This window comes from Anguilla anguilla, chromosome 2 (genome assembly GCF_013347855.1).
Source record: "Anguilla anguilla isolate fAngAng1 chromosome 2, fAngAng1.pri, whole genome shotgun sequence".
Taxonomy (NCBI): domain Eukaryota; kingdom Metazoa; phylum Chordata; class Actinopteri; order Anguilliformes; family Anguillidae; genus Anguilla; species Anguilla anguilla.
In genome coordinates this window covers 65,091,752-65,116,757 of record NC_049202.1, presented here as the reverse complement: position 1 = coordinate 65,116,757, position 25,006 = coordinate 65,091,752, and the positions used below count along the sequence as shown (strand labels likewise).

Here is a 25,006-nt window from a genome sequence, read left to right as displayed (position 1 = left end):
CAAAAATGAGATGTCACACTCTATCTAGCTTGCTCAACATTATAACAGAACTCACTTCGACAGTTAAAAAAACAAACAAACAAAAAAAAAACTATTAGCCTGTGTGGCAAAATTTGTTTTGATCAGAAACCAAAATATTATTTTATAAGCAGCTTATTCGATCATGTTAATCCTGCAATTTTTACACATATCTGTTACAATTGTCATAATAAAATGATGTACGACATGCAATAGGCTTAGTTGAGTGAGCTAGTGTATTATGGCCAAAATATCCCTAGTTACGTTTTTCAGAACGCATGTAAAATAGTGTAAAACTAAGATTTTTAATGTCCTGTATTCCAAAGACATCGTGTGAGCACTGGTTTCTAGATTTGGGGATTGAGATTTTGAGGAATGAAAAAGTGTCAAGGGGGTACCAGGTGTGTTTTAATGTAAAGTGATTTTTAGCTTGTTAGAATGGTTAAACTATGCAGGTTATGACTATAGAAATGCTTGCTACCTAGCTAGCTGATGTAACTGCATAGCTTGCTGCCCCTGTATAGCTTGCTGCTGTCAATATATGATGTATCCACCTCTTACTGGATACAACGCTATGACTTACAAGACAAATTACAATGTTTACCAACAACAGGCCGTGGGAGCACTTCTGCGTAGATAACTGGCTTTCTGTTTGACGTCATCAGTAGCTGTATCAATGGTCTGTCTAGTTTGATGGTCTAGCTAGGCCAATGCCACACGTCTTCACGTCTTGCTAACAAACAGCTGAAAGTTCTAAATTTCGGTCAGGAAAAAAGAGAAGTTTTGAGCCTGCATACTGGTATGTTAGTCAGCTGGCTGGCTGTGAATTATACTAGATAGCTAACGTTTGCTAGCTAGCTAAAGCAGCTTTGTACCTACCAGCTGTGATTTACATAGCTAATGTTAGCTATATAGGTACCTAAATGTAGCTAGGTTTCAAAATGAAAAAGCAATGTTAAATTTGATTCAATTCATATTTGTGTAAATTGGGATTCATCTAATGTTGAAGTTACAGATTTCTTTGAATGCTCCGTGAACAGGGTTGCGCTTAGCTACTGCAAATAACCCCTTTAGCCAGTAGACAGCAGGCTAGTAATGGGCAAGACTATGTGAACAAGCACATATGTGTGCAAGTGCAAAGTGGTATCCAATAAGAGGTCAGAATATCACAGTGTGACGAACGGGATATCGACCAGAGCAGGTCGTGCTGGGGCAGCAGGCTATGTAGTTACACCAGCAGGCAAACTTCCAGCTCAGTGATGAGTTGGTAAATTGGAAAAATTAACAGACATAACAAACACATTGTAGTCCTATATATAGCCTAGCCTATAATGTGAACCGCTGTGCCCAACCATGCCTCTTTTTTGTGAGTTCTGGACTGATGTGTTGTACAGACCTAAGCAAGCCATCAGCCTAGCTAGTTGCGTTGTTTGTTTTGGTGCCCGGAACAAAAACTAAAGAGATGCAGCCATCCCACTTGACCTGGCAACCTGAAAGCCACTGGAGAAACAACAACAAAATGGAATCCTCATTCAAGTCAATTCCTGTCTCTCATACGAAAACATTACGGTTCTTGGTGAATATATGTATACTGCCACATTTTTTTTTTTTTAGAAAAAGCTCCAGTTCCTTGATCTTGAGTGGGCAGAGTGCAAAATGATTACAGTCCTGCAACCGCTGAAGTTAGCAATTGTGGAATGGTGGGGGAGGGGAAAAAGTCATACGAAATTTCTTAAACACAATGCAACATTCCATTCCATTTGTCTGGCATATCCCCCACCTCAAACAAGTGGCACCCCCCATATGGATGATGGTCTATGCAGCCACCTATATTGCCTATACCTAGATCTGGCCCCGATGGAGGGCTTGTGTATTTTCAAGGTTTTTGGTTTTTATTTCTGTCAGTTATACTTACTGTTAATGTGTTAGATAAATGTGTATTTGCTAAAATATAACAAAAGTGACCAAGAGAAAAAAATAAATAAAAAGAATGACATACATTTATTTGTATTCAAACATTTTACTTAATCAAGTTTTATGATGGCAAGGAGTTCACTTGATTGACATGGAACCTGAGCCAGGGTTTCTGACTCATAGGTGACCCTCAGCAACATCAGCCCCTGGCACAGATGATTTCTGCTCTAAGTGGTAAAATTATGTCAGATGCCTTAGATCAAGGCTGTCCTACTGTACTGGAGATCCTGTAGGGTTTCAATTCAACTCTCAATTTGGCACACCCTATTTCACTAATTGGCAGCTCATTGCGATCTCTATATGTTCAATGAGGTGTTCTTTATTTATAAGGGTTGGAGTGAAAACCTATAGGAGGCTAGATCTCCAGGAACAGGGTTGGGCAACCCTGCCATAGACTGCAGTCTACTAAGCAAAGGCGAAGTAATGTACTTTGTGTAAGCTGCAACTTGCATTTGGCCAAGAACGGAAATCAAAATTACAATATCATAAATTTATTTAATAAAATCTGTGGAAAAAGATACTTATCTCACATGAATTGTTTTTTTCATACTGGTGTAAGAGAATCGCTGTAACGTCCATTATGCAAGTCTACTGCGTAGCACCTTGAGGTTTCGTATGTAAGAACTTACACCAGGTTACATAGTCCATCTCACTTGTGCTCCAGTATTGCATTGCGTCACTTGTTTGTCTGAGATTCAGTTTGTGGATTGCATCACTGACAAAAAAATGTATTGAGAGAACAGGGATTGGGGGATAGCTGTCTGTCCCCTCCTTTTGGCCCGCCTCTGTTTTACAGCATATCTAATTGTCCCAAAACACAAACACACCCCTCCGACCCAACCCCCTTTAAAATGTTCTGCTTCCACACCTGCCCAACCACAAATATCAACCAATGGTGACATGGTATTCAACAGTTTCAACTGCTATCATGTGGACAGAAGTTCCTTGCCATCCTCAATGAACCTCCTCATTGGCTGCAGCCCAAAACCATGCTTGTAATACACATGAGTGCATTTATATAAATTTACATGAACAGGAAATATATTGAGAAAAACATAGCCTTTCTGGACACAGGACATCTGGATACAGTTGCCTATTGGGCTGTCTGAGTTGAGGATACTGTGGAGCCATCTGCAAGTTTCTCAGGTGAGTTTCTAATTTTTCTTTCAGACTGCACTTTTTCAACCTGATCTTGAATGTCTTATGGTGTGTAAGGTCTGGATACATTAGATCATATTATGAGTGGGACTATCATGTGGTGGCCCTAAAGGGCAAACTTTGTCTTCTTGGAACATTGCCTGTGGTCTGGAAAAACTGCTTCTGCTTTGGGAAACCTGCCTCCGTTGTGTGAACATGAGCTTCTCGTTCAGAGAGTTACTTCCATACAGTGAAAACTCCGTTCTCTGTGTGAGTTTCCTCGGCCCTGGGAAACTGCCCCCATTCTAGGAAAACCACCCCCACCCTAGGAACAGCTATGTTTTCTATGCTCACATGATAGAGGCAGTTTTCCCAAAGTGGAGGTAGTTTTCCCACAGTGGAGGCAGTGTTCCCAGGAAACAAAGATTACCCTTTAGGGGCACCATGCTATAATGCTGTGCCAGGCTCCATAGAAAAGAATAATTTCTTTAACTTGATTGTTTGACTTTGGATACATAATACTGAAATCAGTTATTAATTTCCATAATGTAAAAATATTTAGTAATGAATAGTGAAAAATGTTAAACTATTGTAATCCGTAGAAATATAAGAATTATACATGACCATGAATACATTTTGAATGGTGAGGATCATTGTACTACACAGTTAAGGTCTGACTATGACCTGACCTGACCTGTCTGATTTTCCCTCTCCTTTGTAAGGACACATTAAAGGGGGCAACATTAACACAGTTCTGCTGGGTTAATTAAACCAAAAACCACAATGAACACCTCTGTCATCAACTCCAGCCTACCACTCAACCACCCCTCTTCGGGTTCAGGCCCCCTGCCCTGGTACGAGTTTGACTTGTGCAAAGACACACCCCATGCGTTTGTGTTCTGCTACCTCATCAAGGTCTTTAACCTGGTGGTGGGCTTTCCTGCCAACATCATGGTGATGTGGCAGGTGGCCAGGAAGAAGAGCGACTCCTCCACCTCCGACATCTTCATCTTCAACCTGGCCATCGTCGATGCCTACTTCTGCCTGATGACCCCCATCGAGCTGCTGAACCGCCTACTGCTCAACAACAAGCATATATGGTACTTCCAGCGCTTCGCCTACGGGATCAAGGACACCACCCCGCTCTTCCTCACCTGCATTTGCCTGGACCGCTACATAGCTGTGGTCCACCCCATCGTGTTCACCGGCATCAGGGACAACAAGATCAGAGTGGCCTTATCCATCCTGGTGTGGGGGCTCATGCTGTCCTGCGCCCTTTGCAAGTCCGTCGTGGGGGAGGACAGCACGATCAACATCTTCACCGGGCTGATCCTGACTGCCTTCACTATCATGGTCTTCTGCAACCTCTCTATCATCTGGATTCTGAGGAAGTCGGTCATGGGCAAAGAGAAGATGCACCCCATGAAGAAGAAAGCCTTCAGAACAGTGGTCATCACCCTGGCCATCATCGTCTTTAACTACCTGCCCCCAGTGGCTCTTTTTCCCTTTGCTGAGTACTACAGCATCCTTGAATTCAAGTGTCACATCAGCGTGATTGTCTTCTCCTTCATGGACCTCAGCTCCAGCATTGAACCCCTGCTCTACATGTCCAAGATGGAAAGACCATCATGTCTCGCCAACCTCCCCTGCAGCTGCTGCCAAAGCCCTTTCAAAGAGTGATGTAACGTAAGCATGTGAGCGGTATCTACGTATCTGGTCTGTATTAGGTTGCATCTGAATGGTGCCTTCCAATTATTAACTCTGAGTTCATTAACCAAATAAAGATTATTTGAACGATGGGCAAATGGTTTGGATACTTTTGAAAATAATGTTTTAGACGTAAAATAACCCACCATTTCATGTGTTTGGTTTAACTAGTTAGGGATGTATCAATAATCAATATAACTATGTATCTCAGTAAAAAGCATTAACAGTTATTTGTCATATACTGTATTTATTCTGTCATTAGCCAACCGATAGGCATGGCATGATAATGAATCATTCAAATTTTTTTGATTATTTAAAAAGTAATATATGCATTCTAATTTGAATTATTCTAAAGAAACTAATTGAAAGCACTTTGAATGTAAAAGGTGGCCATTATGAGTAGCCTACCACTAATCCAAGTTTGTCCGTTACCGTTTAATTTCACCAGGTTCGCCTTAAAGTTATTGTTTAAAAAAAATAAAAAAAAAAAGCCAAAAAGACTATTTTGGTGAAAAAAAAGAAGTTTATATTTACTTCTGAATTTCGTTATTTTGTAGTTATTTGTATGGTCAGAATGTTAACATTTTTACAATAAAACATGTTTAAAACATGTTTAATAAAGAATGTTTTGGTATAAAATAATATTTAAAATCATTTTAGTATGTTTAATACTGTTTCAAGACTTTCAATTTATTTCAGTAGTTATCGAGATAGTATCATAAAAAGGTTGGCCAAGGTAATACAATTTTACTATCGGCACATGCCTAACTATCCCAACATTTAGAGAACGACACAATCTCTTCTACAGAGGAGCTGTCGAAGAGCGTCTAATTGAATAAGGAAAATGTAAGTAAGGATTTAATGACAGAAGCATTGTTTGTGTGCTTTGATCACTGCTCTGTGGCTTGTTTAACCGTCTTGTTGCTCATGACTCGGTGAGGTTTACCTTTGTTTCTCCAGGATAATCACATGTGGAAATGTTACATACTGAGCACGACAATTATGGCCTGAACGTATCTTCATTAGCTGTTAATTAAATTCCTGTGGGATTAATTAAGGGTCAACTGGCTTCCAAGCTGAGAACCTAGACAGATGGGGTAAACTTTATAGGAGAAGAATTCGGTAAATAAGCCACCTGTTTAATTGAATTAAAATCCATGCACATAATTGCACAATGCCACAGAGACCGACCAGCGTCATCCTTCCTGAAAAAACAAATTGAATATGCGTAATGTAGGGACACAGTGGATTGATACTGAATTGAAAATGGATATAGCATAGCAAACATATTAAAGTATAAATATATATAAAGTAGAATGTGTATTTAGCCAATGTTCTGGTCTGATAAATAGATATTGCTCATTTCAGGACATGATGTGGCCTCTTGTGCTTTCTTATTTTTAATTTTGAGAAGAGATTCATAGGAAATGTTTAAGTTCTGTGCAGAAAATATGGACATTTGGTCTGCAATTAGTTACCCTTGACCTACTGTATGAATATGAAATTGCTTTATCAATGTCCTGAATTCTTGTTTTAAGATAAAACCATATGCCAGCAGACATACCACCACACACTCTGCTCCTGCTGACTGGCTGAAGCTAAGCAAGTGTGGGCTTGGTTAGTACTTGGATGGGAGACCACCAGGGAATACTGAGTTGCTGCTTCCCTCTGGTCAAATAAACCCCAATGTCCCAGTGCAGTGATGGGGACACTGTGCTGTAGGAGATGCCGTCTTTTGGATGAGACATTAAACCGAGGTCCTGACTCACTGTGGTCATTAAAAATCCCATGACACTCTTCACAAAAAGTAGGGGGTTCCCCGGTGTCCTGGCTAAAATCCCAGATCTGGTTCTCGCAAAAACTTGCCACCTAATCATCCCCTGATTTAATTGGCTAAAAAAATGTCCTCTCCCTCCAGTGGAGCTGCTCAATGGCCAACAATAGAAGATTGTGTTTGTACTGGGCAGCTCCCAGGTGTAAATGTGTATGAGTGTGAAGCAGGGCATTGCTGCAAATGAGCATCCGTGCTCAGCGAACCTACCCTGGGTAAATAAAAGTAAAAAAAAAAATAATTCTGGTCAATATTAATCAACTTAATATAGCTCATCATAATTGCAGTGCAGAAACTTCAATATAAATGTCGGATGAGTATGGACTTTTACAGAATAGGTGTACTATGGATTCAGTTTCTGAACTACAGATGAAGCAGAGAGGAGGGATGTCAGGCTTAAATTTACTCTGTTACAGTTTATTGCAAGAGTAGAAATTATGTAAACACATCATATGGAGCTCTTTAACCTTATCTGGCACTTGAAATCTGTCTAGTACTAACCCAATCCCATTAAAATTAATCTCAGGATAATACTGTTTCCATGAAAGTATACCCCTAGAAGGAGAGCTTTGGTTTTTTGTCAAGAATTTATTTAAAAATTTACGGTCAAACAGAGCCACCCCTTCACACAAGCTGAATTAAACCTGCAGGGACACTTTTCACCTCTTTCAGAAATTCTTCTTCTGGAGGAGTGCGTTAAAGTTCAGTTTCATTTTTCCAAATAAATCTGAATAAAATTGAATGTACTTCCTTAATTGTTTTGAGATCAACATATAGAGATATAGAGGGATAAACTAATCTAGAAATGCCCACTGCTTTAAGCAAGCAAAACACGGCCTTGGATTTTGTTCTTTTTTTTGCATTTTGGAATAAAAGTTAAAAGTGATTCTATCAGAGGGAGATTTGCTAATTACTAAACCTAATTACGTTACTGAGGGTTTGGCCTGTATATTGATGTCTTATAGGTATTGTGAAAACTAATTTTTTCACATTAATTTCTGTTGACTCAGGTGCCTTTAAAAAAACCGACACAATTATCTAGTAGTCTGAGTTTGGCAGAGTAATTGGACGCCAGTTATCCAGCCGTTTAGAGTTCTTGTTGGGTTTTGGGATTAACGTTATAACCCCTTATTTCATTGAGCTACAAAGTGCTCGAAGAGAGTCGATTTCCCGCTCAACAGTTAATTACGTTATTTTATTTATTTTTTGTAAAAAACCTTTTTGTGTATTCCTGCATTTTCGTAATTGAAGCTCTGTTTCATTCACTTGACTCAAGTATGGAATATATAAATCCTGCAGGTTATTTCTCACATTTGGGAAGGAACGTGGAGGTTTAAATTTAAACAAAAAGACTGGCTGAAGAAAAGGTTTCAAAATCCTTTATTTCCCTTTGGTTGGATCCCAAGTCCCATACTTCACAAGCAAGAAAAAAGTGACTAAATATTTTTGCTAATATTTTATTTTTTTATCGATTAAATCTTATCACATCAAAAACATTTTTACACCATATTTTTGTTTACAGTAACACAGTGACTGAGACCACATAACTCTATATATGTATATAATATATGGTTTGATATTTTGGTCACAACATCTTTTTTTCCTACATTTTTTCTTAGTAATTATTCCAAAATAAAAAATTTCCAAGAACAAAACAAAAATAAAATATAAAGGAGGAAGAAACTTTTTCCTGGTTCAGAGCGCAAAAGCACACCATACTGAATTAACCATATTTTTCAGAACTATTATAATACTCTAAAATAAAGTGATATGTATTCTTTTCAAACACTCAGTTACTTTCAAATACAGATTTACATAGATATATATATATGTATATTTCAGAGATGGGAACATTTTATTAGTCATATATTACTCATATTCTGTTGTTATCAATGTCAGTTTCCATATAATGAATCTTTTAAAAAACATTTTTGTATATTCTTTATATATAATTACAGAAGCATTTCTTCTGACACAAAAGAAAACAAATTGCTGGCAAGCATTCATAACTATGTATTGTCAAATGATTAAACTGAGGAAACTATGGTGATGTATTCTTATGTGACACAACAGCCACGTGCCCGTTCATCATAAATACATTTTAAAAATAAATCAATAAATATGATTTTCTCCTTTCGTTCTTGGTATTAAATATAACCATTTAGCACTTAGCCATGTTCACCTGCTGGTACTGTACTGTGTTTTAGCAGTGCTAACAAACGGCGTGTGGCCCCTGCAGCTACTTGGATTAAGGTACGATCCCAGTTGTATGGGGCCAGTGTTGGCTGTATTTGGTTGGCAGTCAAAGTTGTGAGATTGTGAGGGTTGTGATTTACTTGCTCAAGGTTGGCCAGCCGTACACGGGTCTGAGCGTGGTGTTGAATACACGCAGACATGCTGTGGTCTCTCCCTCCCTGGTGATGTCACTGGCGTGGCTCAGTGCGTGACTGGACAGAGCACCAAGGATGTCGACAATTAATAATCTCTTGGGTCATCACCCCAAAGCACTCTGGTTAAAGTTTGTGAAGCAATTAAAGTGTCTCAACAGTGTTCAAAATGGCATTATTTCTGACCTCAGTTGCAAACCTATCTGGACAAGGCTATATAATCGAGCCAGAATAGTTCTGAGTGAGCTAGCATGACCCCATTATAACAGTTCCCCATTGTAATACTGGAATAATACGAATGTAGGAATCCATTCACCAAAAACAAGTGTTCTCTTTGGGTCTAAAAATTCTTCCGGAACTTCACAGGGAACTCAGAAAGACAGCTCCACTCCAGTCATTTATATTAGGAGCACCCTTCTCATTACCCTGGGGTCCTGCCCTGATCGTCTTGCAGGCATTGTTGGCTGTACTTTGAGTTTTAAAATTAAATAGGAACTAATGTGTGGATTCTATCATGATAATTCAAAGAGATGTTTCTTGCCACTTGAAAATCAACCCCCCCCCCCCAAATGTATTTAATGGGGAACTCCATCCAAAAAAATTCAAATTTGATGTATATATTTTACTTACACATGCAAAAGTGAACATTCTGGATTATGATCTATAAACCTATTACCAAAACACACTCTTCCAGACGGCAATGAAAGTTGGCATTGCAGACTGAATTTCTAAAAAAAAATTGTCACTGTGGACAAAGCTCCCATAGTCAAGCAAAGCTTTGCTTCAAGAGATCATAGTAACAACCTCAGGGGAAAAAAGCTTTTAGTTTGACAGGATTTTGAATTTCTCTTTTCACTTGTGAAACTCTCTGGCTATCAAAAACATTGAGTTTTAAATTTAGACTGGATTTATGTATTCTCTGTATGTATAAGCAACAAACCACAGAGAATAAGTCTGGTTGTGCCATTTACCATAGACTCTTGGTAGTTTTTTTGATATAACTACCTAACGCCAGTCAAAATCACTGCTAGGTGCTCACAGCACAGTCCACACAGAAAGCACTTGGGACAGAAATCTTGGCCTCTTTTTCCCACAGCTTCAGAAATCCTATCCAGCTGTGCCAATGGTTGAAATAAAAGATAAAAGTAGATTAATAGATAATAGCCAGAGTATTTTTTTTTAGTATCCATGCTCTCATTTTGCTTCCATCATTGGACACCTCACCCTGAGGTCCCTATAGGTTTCTGAAGTTCAGTTATTCAGATCTCACCTCTTGGTTTGATCACCCCTCTTTCCCTTTAATTAGTGAGTACACAGGCATTAGGAGAGTGAAATCTGCCCGAGAACGTAATCCTGGAGACCCCCCGTGGCTCAGAAAAGACCCCTTAAACCGACGAGAAAAAAGGACAGACTACTGTGAGTGGCCAACCAACACTGGGTACCCCACGCTGAAGGCAAACTGGTACACAAGCATTGATCTCACCCTCCCCTACCAAACCCTTTCCCCCGGACCCCCTTCAGCCTCCACCACACCTCACTCCCTCCACCCACCCCCCCACCCCCTCGCCCTCCCCCCGTCTCCCGACCCCCTCTCCTAGCTCAGTAGTCCTGGCGCTGGTACCCCGCTGACCCGTCGAAGGCTGCCTCCGTGCTGGGCTGCTGGTAGGTGCCGGCGGCCGAGGGGCTCTCCAGGTCCCCCCCGCTGGTGTAGGCGCTGTAGGGCGCGGCGGCCGCGTCCTGGCTGGGGTCGATGTAGTCCTGGGAGAAGAGGGCGGAGTCCGCCCCAAGCTTGTACCTCTGGAAGGCCAGAAACGCTTGCCCGGCCTTCAGGATGGAAAGGGTGGAGAGAGGGACGGGGGGATGGAGTGTTTTTTGAAGTGGGGGGGGGGGGGGGGGGGAGTGTGAGAGGTGGGAAATGGAACAGCAGGAGAGGATGGAGGGTAAGCAGAGATGAAGGGAACAGATATTCAGCCAGGGGCCGCGTGGGGACAGTGGTGGGGGTTACAGACAGGCACAGCCAATTGATGGGGGAGGGGAATGATGATTAATTGATATGAAATGGATTAAAAATTTAATGAAGAATTTGGATTTCACAGTTAACAGAGATGCGATTCAATTTTTGGGAGTGATGACCGGTGGGAATACATGTGAATGACAAGAAAAAGAGGATGGCCGTATGTAATGTGGTAATATAATATAATATCATATGTGACAAAAATGAGCAGGGTTTGGAGTTAAGGTAATAGCACCGCCAACAGAATCACAAATCAGTCAAAGAAGTGCCATAATGATTTTTGTCAAATATTTTGGGGGAGAGAGGGAGGGCATGTCAAATCGAAATTGTCCGATAGTGAGTGATTCATGGTTGAGGCATGGGATTGAGTGATTCCTCCCCGGGGCACATGTTTAATGCCAGTGACAGCAGTGGGGATAAGCAGGAAGTAGCGGGATGGAGGGAATTGGCAGACGATGTAGAAACAGAGCGCAGGGTATTTGGATCGAAATGGGAACATTAGAGGGTGAAGTAAATGGGACAAAAAGAGAGAGAGAAAGAATTAGCTTGATTAGCGTCAGAGAGTAAGCTTGTTAGTTTGCTTTAGTCAGGGTGTCGGGGCTAATTAAGAAAAAAGCTTCTTAGAAAAAAAAACCCACCCTCCATTTGCCCTCCCACATTTGCCCTCCCACACCTTTACCCTCACCGCCTACACCTCCCATGGTCACAGGGAACCTGCAGTTCAAATCACTTTCTCAGAGAGGGGCCTGTTCGGCAGCCATTGCAATTTAGCTGTGCACAAACAATCACCATTACCATGGAAACATGTATGTGAAGGCGCAAACGGCAGCCGTAACCAGGGCGACATGACAAAGTGAAGGTGCAGCAGGGGACAGGCCGACTGAATACAGAAACAGTGGTGACAGGTCTGAGCCAGGCGCTAATGCTAAAGACACACAATACAGACCTGGGGCCAGAGAGCTGCTGTGGGACACTTGGAGGCTACTGGCCTTTAGCAGATGGAGCGCAGGTCCATCGTTTCAAAGACACAGCTGTGTCGTTTTGTTCAGCCAGGTAATTAGTAAGGTACATGATGAGGTGAGACGCTATTTTGTTTCTTGCTGTGATTGGTCAGTGATGAAGAATAGTGTAGTAATAGTAGTAATAGCAATGGTAGTAGTAGCAGTAGATCTCTGTCAGTGGAAGTTCTTTGACGATGAATTCAGTTTTTCTCCCATTGTTTACATTTTAATAGTGGTGGTGTCATATGGTTTGAAGTTTACTTTATTCATTTGTTTTTTATTTATTAACAGCAAAAATAAAATAAAATAAAAAATAATGAAAATAAAAAGCAACAAGAGAGTATGACAGTGATGATTTTAAAATGAAGTTAGAATATTCATTAAAGTATACTAAAGCAAATTAAAAAACAATGCATGACTCAATCATTAACAAAGCTATTCATTTTAAACAAAAAAATATACTTATCAGTAGTAAAGTAATTATTATCGTAGTTCAACACTGGTCACTCTTTAGAGCAATTCATTAAGTGTAAACACAGGAGAAATCTATTGTAAAATCAAACTATTATTTCATATATTAAAATTTTAATTCACCAAATGTACTGTAGAAACAGACAGATCTACAAATCAGTTTCTTTGTTTGTTACGTTCACATTTTGAGCTTGGCACTTATTACATTTCTAAATAATAATTTTAAAAAGTTGTGTAAGTAGCAAAGGCTGGTTAGTGAGTAAGGCTTGCTAGTGCATTCCAAGGCCAAGCAACGCAAAGAGAGATGATGGAATCAGGCACTGAGACTAAACCTATTTTGGCCATTAGGTTCAAGCTTTTTAAAACAAAATTGAAAATAATGACAAAGCATGATCAGAAATCACAGTAGCAGAAAACAACTGTAAACAATTTGATGTTCTAGTGCAGAAAATGAGGTTTTCTATATGAATGGGTCTTTCTAAAAAAAAAAAAAAAACCCTGTTCCTATTATATGCACTCAATTATATATATACAGTCAGTTCAGACTGGTGGCAGAAATACTGTGTTTTGCCCCACTGGCATTCTGACAACTCGTATATACCATCTGAGCACCCCCCCCCAAAAAAAAGACCAAACACCCAAAGCAATGCCAGCAAACAGCAAGAGTCAATCGAACATCTTCAAAACAAAACATGCATATTTCCTAGAGTCAGAGCCCGACTCGACCCAGTAAGCCACACAAGAGGCCCCGTGACCACCAGGGGGCACCGTATTTTTTTTTGTGTTTTTCAAATTGATATACAAGGCCAGCACCAAATCCAGTAGTCAACATCCTATCCTGACAGGACAGAATATGAACTTTTTTTGTTGTTGTCTACTTGATCTGCACACAAGTACTGTACCTTCCTGGAATGTTTCATCCATTTGGGTGATCTGTCACATGTCAGTTTACATGACATACACAGTGGTTTGAATCTTTTGACGGTGCTAAAATATATTGGTGTACTGTTTTGGGGATGAATCAAGCGCATATACGGTCGTCAACTCCTATGTGTGGAGGCATAGGCCAGCACATTCATTTCTCTCCAAAAATAAAAAAAGACATCCCTGAATTCTGAAAATACACCTCACAGACCATTTCCCGCAAACTTGTTAGCCCGCTCATTTCGTTGCTAATTGAATAATGCTCACTGAGAGTGACACATTGAGATGGGGATCAGCATCAGATTAACATGTTAACACAAATTGTATAAACGAAGCCATACAGTGCATTCAGTGGCCCCTGTTACCAGGTGAAAGGATCACCACAACTCACTGATAATAAAAAATCAAATGAAAACTAAGAGCGGAGACGTGGGCAGGAGGTGGGCGGTGGGGGAATGCGCTGGGGAATGCGCTGTCTCTGTCGTGTTTGGGAAGCTGGCGTACAGACAGAGAGCTGCAGTTACGGGGCGGTGAGGGTGTTACGCTAGCGGGGGTGTGGGCTGGGGGGTGAAAAGTTTGTTGTACTCTTCTTCAAAAGACACACTTTTTAGTCTCTCCAAGGACAGCAGTGTCAGAGCCCCCTACAAAAGAGAAAGCCAGGCAGAAGAGCAGTCAGTGGAGATTCCGGAAAGAGAAGACAGAGACCCAGTGGCTACACTGGTTCAGCACGACCAAACTCATTTTTCTTCCAGCGCCTTGACCCACCCAGCACTTCACTAAAAAAAAACTTACCTGAGCACTGGACAGATTGTGACGGAAAGGTCACAAGGTCGGCAGCAACCATCAGCAATAAAAATCAATGCTGCCATTAACAGTAGGCTACAGCACAGGGCAGTCCATCCACACATATCTGCCTCCCTGGACACAGAGAGCGCTGACAGGGGAGAGAATGCCGAGCTGCTCACCCAGGTGAGGATGTGGAAGAGAGAAGCATTATGGGTAAGCAGACTGAAAGGGTGTGACAGGTGCATAGGAGAGCTGGACAGAGTGAGGATGTAGAGGCATTGAGACGATTCTGGGCTGTCAATCACATGGATGCATGGAGACGGGGAAGATGTTTAGGAAGTGCGAGCCGGCGTGGAGGACGGCCGTAAGAACATAAAGAAACCAAAGGTGCCTGGTACAGAGCCACCTAGTGGGTAGGAGGAGCAGGAGGAGGAGGAGGACGAGGGATTGGCTCATACAGACCCAGGTGAAGATGGAGAAGAAGGAGAACGTGATGGCGGCTCGGGCGGCGTCTCCCCCCTCCCTCAGGGGGTTGTCCTCATGCTTGGCCACCTGCCACTGGTTGGTCAGGAAACAGAAGCCCACGAACCACATGAAGGACCAGAACGCTGAGAGAGAGAGAGAGAGAGAGAGAGAGAGATACTGAGTAAACAGACACACACACCGAATATACACATTTTTTTAGTCAGCATGTCTCTTGTTTATGCATAACCTGGATTCTTTAAAATCAGGATTGAGATGTACTGTAAGTTGACACTCTTTATTATGTACTATACATGTAATATGCATGTGTATCTCTTGGGAATAAGTGTAATATACATGTATACCACTTGGGAACCGGCGCCACAGCAGTGCGCCTAAGATTTACAAATCTATATAAAGTAAGTACAAAACATCCATAGAAAAAACTATCTCTGTCTGCAGAAAGAAAGAATTACTCAGAGAAACCACACTGCAGGGACAAGGCATGCCAAAAAAAATCTGTCTTTGGATGACATCCTTTCACAAGAGTGAATCTTTCTTCCCCTACCCATGGTAACATGCCCCCCCCCCCAGCAATCTCTTACACTTGCTGATCTCATTTCAAACAGTGCATTTATATAAGGAGAAGAAAATATTGGATTTCAGTTGTTCTGCGCTTGGAGGTGCGAGGAGTCAGATAAGAAAGTGTCTTAAATGGGCACCCAGCACATCATTTCTGGCGGTGTTATTGATGACACGAATAACGTCTCTGTTTGTGGTCCTGCATTTCTGATAGAGTGATCCAATAAAACAGATCCTAGGCATTATCACGCTGTTCAAAAGCTGGCCAGGGTACTAAATGAGATTCACTCACACAGCTTGTATCTCCATTCTTATTTCACTGGGCTTCAGAGCCGTGAATAAACGTTGCTGGTCGCTCCTATCCTGAACATCTGAGGCTGTTGCACAGATCACATGAGTCTCTATTGTCTAATGTGCTGAGCTTCATGCAAATGAAACGAGGGCAGAGAATACACGGCCAATTAGAACCGAGTTTTCCGTTGACGTGCCTGCTAAAAACGGTCAACCACAAAAATACGTAAATAGAGAGCTATTGACTGAACGCGTCTCTCTCTCTGGGGGACGCCACAGCCAATTATGCGGTGCCCTGCAGTCCACACTGGCCATTTATTAAATGCATTCATTTCACTAGTCCTTTATTCTTCCTGATATCAGGCGGCGGCGTGTGGTAAAGACTGACCAAAGGCGCTAAGAGGGGCCATTACAGTAGATTGCATTGCATTACAGGCATTTAGCAGACGCTCGTATCCAGAGCGACTTACACAACTTTTACACAGCAGCTACATTGCATTTATACAGCTGGGTATATACCCTGACGCAATGCAGGTTAAGCACCTTGCTCAAGGGTACAACGGCAGTGTACCTGGGAACTGAACGCGTGACCGTTACAAGACCAGCTCGTTACCCATTGTACTACACCGCCGCCTCAGTATTATCCTCAAGATTAAGCTGCAGAAATGACTGCCCAATCCAGGGAAATCTGCCCGTTGGCATTATCCCAACTGTCCACAGACGAACACAAAAGGTACAAAAGAAATGAGTAGACTCAAAGATAAACCATTACAACCTGATTAGAATAAATCCTACGCTCAGAGCTGTAGAAACATGAAGGATGAAACCCACCCTCACATCTCTGAGTTCAGAATTCATGTCAGTGCTCTCTCTCTCTCACACACACACACGCACGCACACACACACACACACGCACACACACGTAGGCAAACACACACACACACACACAAATGATTAGGGGGCCCCCTGGTGGTCGCGGGGCCCTAAGCAGTCGCTTATGCTGCTTATTGGCTTGGGTCAGCTCTAAACATTTTAAGGACTTTATCCCCATTCAGCTCATGGCAGCCTGCAGTCCCTGTTTCCTCTGCTCTGTCCACTGCACCACCCCACGCACCAACCACTGCTGAGCTGATCTGGAAGACACTGTGCATTTGGTGTGATGTAACCTACAACTCCCCCAGCAATGGGCCTTATTAAGGACTTAACCCAGACCCCAGAAACAGGGAAACCAAGCACGAGCTGTTGAACACGAATTTTGAAAAGCACCCTTTCAGCACAGTGACAGCAGGACGCACTGAGACAGAAGTGGCTACACTCCACCAAGACCAGCATTTTTAGCCGAATCACACTGCTCGGTACTGCAGAGAGGGACCAGACAGCAGGCGTTTCTTCTTAGACGGCCATTAAGTGACCAGGCGTACGGAGGGAATGTGCAGAGAGGGGCATTCTAGCCGTAACCTGAGACAGGTGATGAGTTGCCTGCGTAGGCTGTCCTGAGGCTCATTAGAGCCCTCTTCCTCCCCTACCACAGGAACTGCAGCAGCGAGGGACACCGAGCAATCAGAGGAAGCTTCTCATATACACACCACAAGGGTATCGCCTTACGGATTGTGTGTGTGTGTGTGTGTGTGTGTGTGTGTGTGTGTGTCTGTTTGTTTGTGTATGTGTGTTTATGCATGCGCCTGTGTGCGTGTGTGTGTTTGTGTGCGTGCACTTATGCGCGTATGCCAGTGCGCGTGTGCATATTTGTATGCATGTGGTTGGGTGTGTGTGTGTGTGTGTGTGTGTGAGCACACACACCGGCGTTTATGTATCTGTGTATGTGTGTATGCACATCCCAGTGTGTGTGTGTGTGTGTGTGTGTGTGTGTGTGTGTGTGCTTGTGCACATGCGCCAGCGAGTGTGTGTATGTTTGTAAGCATATGGACGTATGTTTGTGTGTGTGTATTGGGGAGAGGAGAGTCTTCTTTAATGCATGTGTACATGTGCACACGTGCTGTAAACTGCGATGACCTGGATGTATTGCTCTCAGTGTTGGTACAGTTGTCTCAGCAAAGCGCTCACAGCTTTGCATGTGTGACAGAGAGGAGCAGGAACAGAACAGCTCTCCGCGCGTGCTCATGGGATCCATGAGCCACACCTGCCCAGCCGCAGCCCCATCAATCAAACATGCTTTATTTAATATAGCGCCCCTAAAGATCGAAATAACGGTTACAGCGCTTCAGACAGACCAAACCCAAAAAAGAGGGTCTGGAGAACCCTCAGGTGCCACTGCAATGTGGTTAGCTTCGGATTAGGCAAATGTGATTTCAGTGCTAGTTTTGTACTTGGCAGGATTGTTATGTTTATTTGCTGAACAGGTTACCCTACAGGGTTGGAGTCCTGATCTATGTGGTCACTTCTGGCACTACGATCTTTACTTCACTCTAGTGTGTTTTTCTGCACCTCTGCACTTTGAACTGATGCACTTTGTTGTACGTCGCTCTGGATAAGAGCGTCTGCTAAGTGCCTGTAATGTAATGTAATGTAATGTAATGCTAGCGCCTTGTTCACTGGAAATCAGTGTTTCAAAGCGGAGCTGAACGGATGAGTGCTCCGTAGCATGCCACCTTCTAGCATCTGTTCGCTCTTCACATTCGACTCTCAGAACACTAACGCCTTAACAGCACTGACCTGTGCTGTTCCTCTCCCCGACCACCAAGTACGTTCGCCTGTACCGCCTGTACCCTCAGGACTTCATTCTCCTACGCTCTGTGTGCCCTCACAGCGCTACTTCATGCGAAATCCGACTGTGTCCTGCCCGAGCCCGTCGCCTTGTTTGGCACCCGTCCAGGCTGAAGTTAAACAGCCAGCACAGGCCGAGCGCTGAGCCAGGGGCGGAGCGGGGCAGCGGCGGAGCGTGCGAGCGAGAGCGAGAGAGAGAAAGAGAGTGTAATAAAGCAACACAGGGCGGTCCCAGGCCCATGGTGGAGCACAACGCGACATCCATCACCGCGCCTCGGGGAGAGAGCGGGCACAGCCAGCACCGGTAGAGCTTGCTGCAGTGCAGGGCGCCGTCAGAGGCACCGTGCGTGCCGGAGGACGGCAGGCGGACAACGCAAGCCAGACGGCATGACGCAGCAGTATGGGGAGAGCCAGAAGTAGCATGGTCGACCGGCATAAAGTGCCGTTTGGGAAGTTCGGTACTTTAAATTATTATAGCCTGGAAACAAACGTGAAAAAAATACACCAAAGCCATGAAGTGACGGTCACGACAGCACAGGGATCCTGGACTCTGGATATGGAAAAGCAGAAGGTCTGCTGGCTTTCAGTGTTACACAGTGCTTAAATTGTGTTAAAGCAGTTTATTACAGACGCAAGTCACTCAGTTGCACAAATCTAAATTGGGTGCCGACTATAAGGTAAGACCAAAGCCCAGCAGACCCAGTGGAGATCCCAGTGAAACTACGTTCCCATGACTACAGGAGATTTCCCACAGAAGCCCAGCACAAGGGACAGAACATGGCTCATGCTGGAACCTAATTGCAGGAGGTGCCACTGTGCACCCTTGGCCCTGTGGAGGCCTTGTGTCCGCCTCCCCCAGAGCCCAAGGCCCACACTGCCTTACCGGACACCCCGACGTCGGCCAGCACGGCCTTCTTGCGGTCCTTGACGCTGCTGATCTGGGGGAAGTAGATGTCCAGCGCCAGGAAGGCCACGCAGCACAGGAAGGCCAGGCTCCCCATGGTGACGCCGTAGTTACAGGCGTTCTGGTTGCGGTTGAAGATGCAGAACTCCTCCACCTCGTCGGGCCGGTTCACGTAGCCCTCGTTGGCGATGCAGCCAAAAATCACAATGGAGAAGAGCTGATGGGGAGAGAGAGAGAGAGACAGAGAGAGAGAGAAAGAGAGAAGTAAAGAGAGAGAGTAGAGAGAGAGACAGAGAGAAAGAGAGAGAGAGAGAATGCTTAAAAACCGGCATATAGCCAGGAGCTCGCAGAGAAACTGACTCAGGTTTAGGCTGCTGCTCGTGTTTAACAGCATGAATGAACGAACGAATGAATGAATCACTGCATTTATATATAACTTATTTTGAACCCACAAAGTGCTTTACTGTGATGAGTGGGAACTCACCTCACCCACCACCAATGTGCAGTACCCACCTGGGTGATGCAGGGCAGCCATTTTGTGCTAGAACGCTCACCACACATTAGCTAAGGTGGATAGAGAGAGAACGTTTCTTTAGCCAATGAAATCAGGGGATGATTAGGTGCACTGTCTCATGAGGGAGTGCTGTTTTAGCATGCGGTGGATTAGACTGTTTGTGTTGCGGTAGATTAGACTGTTTGTGTTGCTCGGTTCTGTTTACAGGCGGAAGCTAACGCCCAGCTGCTAATGTCACAACGGGAGAACACCCATCCATCACTGAGAGGATCAGGCCCGGGTGGCGGGTGGTGCTGGCAGGGGCTGCGCTTTTAACAGCTGGCTGCTGCATTTATCAGTCAGGGGCAGTGGGTGCGTGTATGTGTGTCTGCGTGTCTGTGCGCGTTTGTGCGTGTGCGTATGTGTGTGTGCATGCACGTGTGTGAGAGCGTGTGTGTGTGTGCATGCATGTACACACTCAAATGTGCGTATGCTTGTGTGTGTGCCTCTCTGTGTGTGTGTATGTGTACATGTGTGTGCTTCAGCATGTGTGCATGTTTATCATTCTGCCTGTGTATTTAAATGTATGCAAGTTTGTTTCTGTATTAAAAGACAAAAGGGGAAAAATAAGGGTGATCCAAAAACAGGTAAGTGAGTAAATAATGTGTGTCTTTCAATATATGTAATATGAATTCACATCTCAGATATTTTTGGAACAGGAAATTACTTATCTTTTCATGTATATGATGACTGAATACCAATAAAAATTTATCTGTATGGCATCTATATACGGCATTACTCATTCTGTTCATAATGGAACGTGTATCAAATTAATGTTGTGTTGACATGGTGTTAATTTATGTATACACACACATAGATATAGATGTAGTATTTTATGCTGAATGGGATAGTAAGGTATCACTTGACTTGATGATTATAGTATATTTGTACACTTTGCTGTTTGTGCAAATGTGTTGTTTTAAAGAAGAAAATGTCTGACCAGGGATTGAAAGAGACAGATTGATGGGGAGGGGGGGCAGTGGAACACGGAGCTGGGACTGTGTGACCGGATGTCTCTCTGGGAGAGCGCAACACCACGCTGTATATAAATACCCCCCCCCCCCCCCTTTTCATGACACTTGTTACATGTTGCCCCATCCCAGCACTTTTTTGGTAATTTGTATTTGTCCTAATACTGTAGCTTATTCTTCTACCTAGTTGGCTCTGCAGAGGTTAGGTCTGAATAGTGTTCACTGTGTGAACTAAATTGTGTTCTTGGCTAGAAACAGCTGTACAAAATAAGTATTGTACCATACTGAACCTGTGTTTAGCAGTTGTCTATGACCATGAAATGCACTTTTTGTGCGTCGCTTTGGATGAAAGCGTCTGCCAAATAAATGTAATGTAATGTAATGTAAACACACGCATCGCCCGTTACCCCCACCCTCCTCTGCGATTGTGACACAGACCCACTACCCGACACACGCGCACACACATGATCGCCATTTAACCGTCATGAAATATGAATGCTCCTGGCAGTTCCTCAGCATTCCACCCCTGCAGACACTAGGTCCCCTCAGAAGGAGGGCCTGCATTAAGACGCGCTGCCTCCTCTCCTCCCATTGGCCATTCCCAGGGTTCTCCTCCACAGCCTGGCTGGGCCCCATGCCTCTCCTCAGACATCCCTGCCCTTCACTGCGCACACTGTCTGTCACTGCACATCCTCCCAGTTTATGGCTAAGCCGGCATGTGCCTCCATCTGCCCCAGATAACGGGAGATGGGATTTTAGAGAGCAGAAACGCATGTACTTGGAAAGGAGCACTGTGGTAGGTCTCAGAAGCCATCTCATTTTTAATTAAGCAGTATCCTATATCAGTAGACAACAAAATTCACAAGCGGCCCTTTCCCCCCCAGCCCTGGATAAAATGGTTAAGATGGATGAAACAGTTTTTCTGTGACAGCAGAAATAAGTAATTGAAGAGTTTGAAAAAGCAGATCTCAATTAGAGGCTTTATTTTCATATTTATAATGTGGAGATTTTCTCAAAGATACAAATGGTAATGGTAAATGAACTGCATTTATATAGTGCTTTTATCCAAAGTGCTTTACAATTGATGCCTCTCATTCACCCATTTACACACACACACACAAAGCTATAGTCCCACGGGTGGGCATGTAAATTAACTGAAAAAGCGAGTTTAGGGTTCTCCTTATTATATGTTCTTATTCCACGTCCACATTCTGTATGCTACTCCTCCTACAGGTTTTCAGCAGGAACTACCAAGTTTGACTTGTAGCTTCACCTAGCTGCTCGTGCTTTTTGAGTCAATACCACAGACATTTTTTTTGGAGATATTTGTCCGATTTCACATCATAAAATTTCTCATTGATGAACGTTCGGAAAGTGAACAACACGCTTACAGCTTATGACTTATATTAAAGACAAAACTGAAACAGTCAGAGACTAGTAAGTAGTTTCCTTATTAGTATAAACTACTAAGGAAGAGAAACCCAGCGATTGAGGCTGATGTCATAAGAGGACAGAAACAGAAACACACGATGAATTTGACCACAAATTTTCCACAAGCAATTCACAATATGCCGGAACATGACATCATAATGCAACCGCATCTTTTACAAACTCATTGTAAAACTAAAAGGCTGTGTTCTTTCTGTAACGTGTCAGAGACGGAAAATGAGGAAATCCTTCACAACAGACTCGTAATACGGTAAGTGATACTCTCGCCAGACGGAACAGCGGTAACGGCGGATGGCCGAGCGTAGAACTTGCGGTGACCATTTCGGTTCACCTCGATCCCTTTTTTTTTTTTAAACGGCTGAGTGCGGGTACCACGATTGGTCAAAAAAGGACCGCAGCCAAAAACGTCTTTCAGGCGTCTCTCGGTCATCTCGCGGCCCGGGGGAACAGCGTGCTCCTCCAGCTCCTGCTCGAACGTGGATGTGAACGCTGAAGTCATGACCCGAGGAGGAGAGAATGCAGCACGGTCCTCCTTCGCACCCAGCGCGCGCGTGTCAGCGCGGTCAGCTGACCGCCAGCGCAGTTCCAGAGCGTTCTATGCGCCACGCCACGCGGAACTCACACCGCGTTATTTACCCACGTTGCTGAGCTGCAGCCCCCTGGGCCCCACATTCTCTCTGTAGGGCCTCCAGACCGTGGGTGTCCGGTCTTATTCCGAAACGGCTGGTCTGGGTTGCAGCAATCAGACACCTGATGCTACTTATGAAGGTCTTAGCTGAAAACCATGATTAGTTATTTCGCCGAATCAGGTGTCGTAGTGCCGGGCTACAACAAAGACCTGGACCCACACTGGCCCTTTTCGGATAAGACTGGAAACCCTTCCTCTAAATCAGGGGTCCTCAATCTTATCCAGAAAGGGCCGGTGTGGGTGCAGGCTTTTGTTCCAACCAAGCAGTTACACACCTGATTCTACTAATCAAGATCCTTTGCAAAGAAGACTCTAGTGTTTGATTAGCAGAATCAGGTGTGTAACTGCTTGGTTGGAACAAAAGCCTGCACCCACACCGGCCCTTTCTGGATAAGATTGAGGACCCCTGCTCTAAATGATTAACTTTGTGATTCATGAACCAATAGGACACCATAGACTTCTCAGTAAAATCTAGAAGGGGGTTTTAGCTTTAGCCAAAGAGGATGGAATAAAAAATATGGGGGAAAAAAATCTTAAACCTGTCATCAGTCTACAATAGATTTCAGGAGTCAGAATCGCAAATTCATACAAATGCAAATCATTTAGTATCTGACAGAAATCCAAGCAAATACAATGCCATGCTGAACAAATTACAAACTGAAGTACAACTCATGCCAGGTCTTCCACATACAAGCTAGTTTTCATACCTCCAAGAAACCTGAGTAATGTTTTCCACTGGTGGTCTTCACATGCGGTTCGATTCTACTTTTAAGAGGTCTGTCAGACTCTCCCCTGATGTGATGTACGATTGGCAGCTTCACTTCAGCCACTGCACTGTAGAGCTCATCCTCATACTCTCTGTTCTGTCCCTCCTTTGCTCTACCCTGTGCAGAGTGGTTTGAGACAGAAGGAAGAGGATGGTCGATGAAATGACAAAGTGGATAATGATGGTGTTCATGAAGAGGCAATGTTGTTCATTATTGAACATAATGTTGATGAGTATGGTGATGAAGAAGTAATGATGATGATGATCAACCTCTTATTTGTTTTGTCTCTCTCCCTATCTCTCTCTCTCTCTCTCTCTCTCTCACAATCTGTGCAGCAGACACAGAGCTTGATCGTTGGGTTTTGTAGCTGCTCTGCTGAATGCATTTCCTCTTCCCTGCCACACAGAGAACCCAAACGGAATAATAACCGCTTTATCACCACGATTCAAGGACCGACTTGATTGGGGGACAGAAAAAAAAGGAAGCTTTTTTTGGTCGTTCAGTTGCACATGGGATGCTATCTCATGTCACATGGCCAATCAGATTCGATTACCAAGCTGTTCACTCCCTGCACAGAAAGGATTCTGTTTCTTTCTGCCAGACATGCCCTTCAGAACAACTGTGAATCACAGATGCCACACTGGAGAGAATGGCAGCCAATCAGAAGAGAGGATCATCTTTCACTCAGGAGGACTGATAGCCTGTGGCATCCGGACATGTTGCTGGGTGGACCTTACGGTGGTAACCCAAGGAACCCTGGTGGGCTTGAACCCAACCGATCTGTGCCAAAATAAAGGCACTTGCGCCCTGCTGTTGCTAAGACGCCCACACATTGGCAGCGAATGACATATACAAGGCCCAGGCTTGTGAGTACAGGGACCCTGCAGCCTGCACTAGTGATGAGCACCTTTAGCATGACAATTATGTAGGAGCGCAGAAGATTGCTTTTTTGTTTCAGATGAACTATTAAACCGCAATAATATTCAGGTCGCATCTAAGACGGAGGACATAAAAGACAAATAAAAGATATCCCTGACACCCGGAGGCCATTAGATTAGACTGAACGAGCAGGTTGTTAGCGAGGATTCTGCGCCGGCGTCTTAGCGTGCGGTGCATTCTCTAATTTTTTTTGCCCTAAAGGAAAATGGGCTTTGAGTTCAAACAAGGAGGGACACGGGCAGATGAAGCCTGGAGCCCAGCTATTTGAGACAAATTGCTCTGCTCAAAATTCATAAACTGTCCAAATGGGTTCCACCGTACTGCAAATCCGGGGATAAAAAGCTTATAAAGGCATGTGATGTAATGGGCTTAATGTGTGGCCGAGCTCAAATAGTATATAGTTGTGATTGCGTGCTTAATTCAGAG

General features: G+C 43.6%; 2 protein-coding genes across 3 annotated transcripts in view; one reads left to right on the top strand and one right to left on the bottom strand.

The window, feature by feature from the left end:
* Positions 1 to 758: 758 nt before the first annotated feature.
* LOC118221761 (somatostatin receptor type 2-like) lies at positions 759 to 4,973 on the top strand. The gene is made up of 3 exons (XM_035407128.1): positions 759 to 817; positions 3,067 to 3,138; positions 3,852 to 4,973. Exon 3 carries the CDS (start codon positions 3,913 to 3,915, stop codon positions 4,807 to 4,809), a length of 897 nt encoding a protein of 298 aa, XP_035263019.1. The 5' UTR covers positions 759 to 817; positions 3,067 to 3,138; positions 3,852 to 3,912; the 3' UTR covers positions 4,810 to 4,973.
* A 5,648-nt stretch (positions 4,974 to 10,621) lies between these two features.
* Positions 10,622 to 25,006, bottom strand: part of LOC118220883 (synaptogyrin-1-like) — a 24,724-nt gene continuing 10,339 nt past the window's right edge. Inside the window, exons 2-4 of one of the 2 annotated variants that reach the window (XM_035405293.1) lie at positions 19,193 to 19,430; positions 14,713 to 14,858; positions 10,622 to 10,878 (exon numbers count right to left, since the gene is read on the bottom strand). In XM_035405293.1, the coding sequence (XP_035261184.1) occupies positions 10,654 to 10,878; positions 14,713 to 14,858; positions 19,193 to 19,430 (609 nt within the window). In that variant the 3' untranslated portion in view covers positions 10,622 to 10,653. Of the gene's footprint in view, positions 10,879 to 11,356; positions 14,106 to 14,712; positions 14,859 to 19,192; positions 19,431 to 25,006 lie in introns of those variants that run through there. The other variant, XM_035405294.1, reaches the window with a different exon arrangement.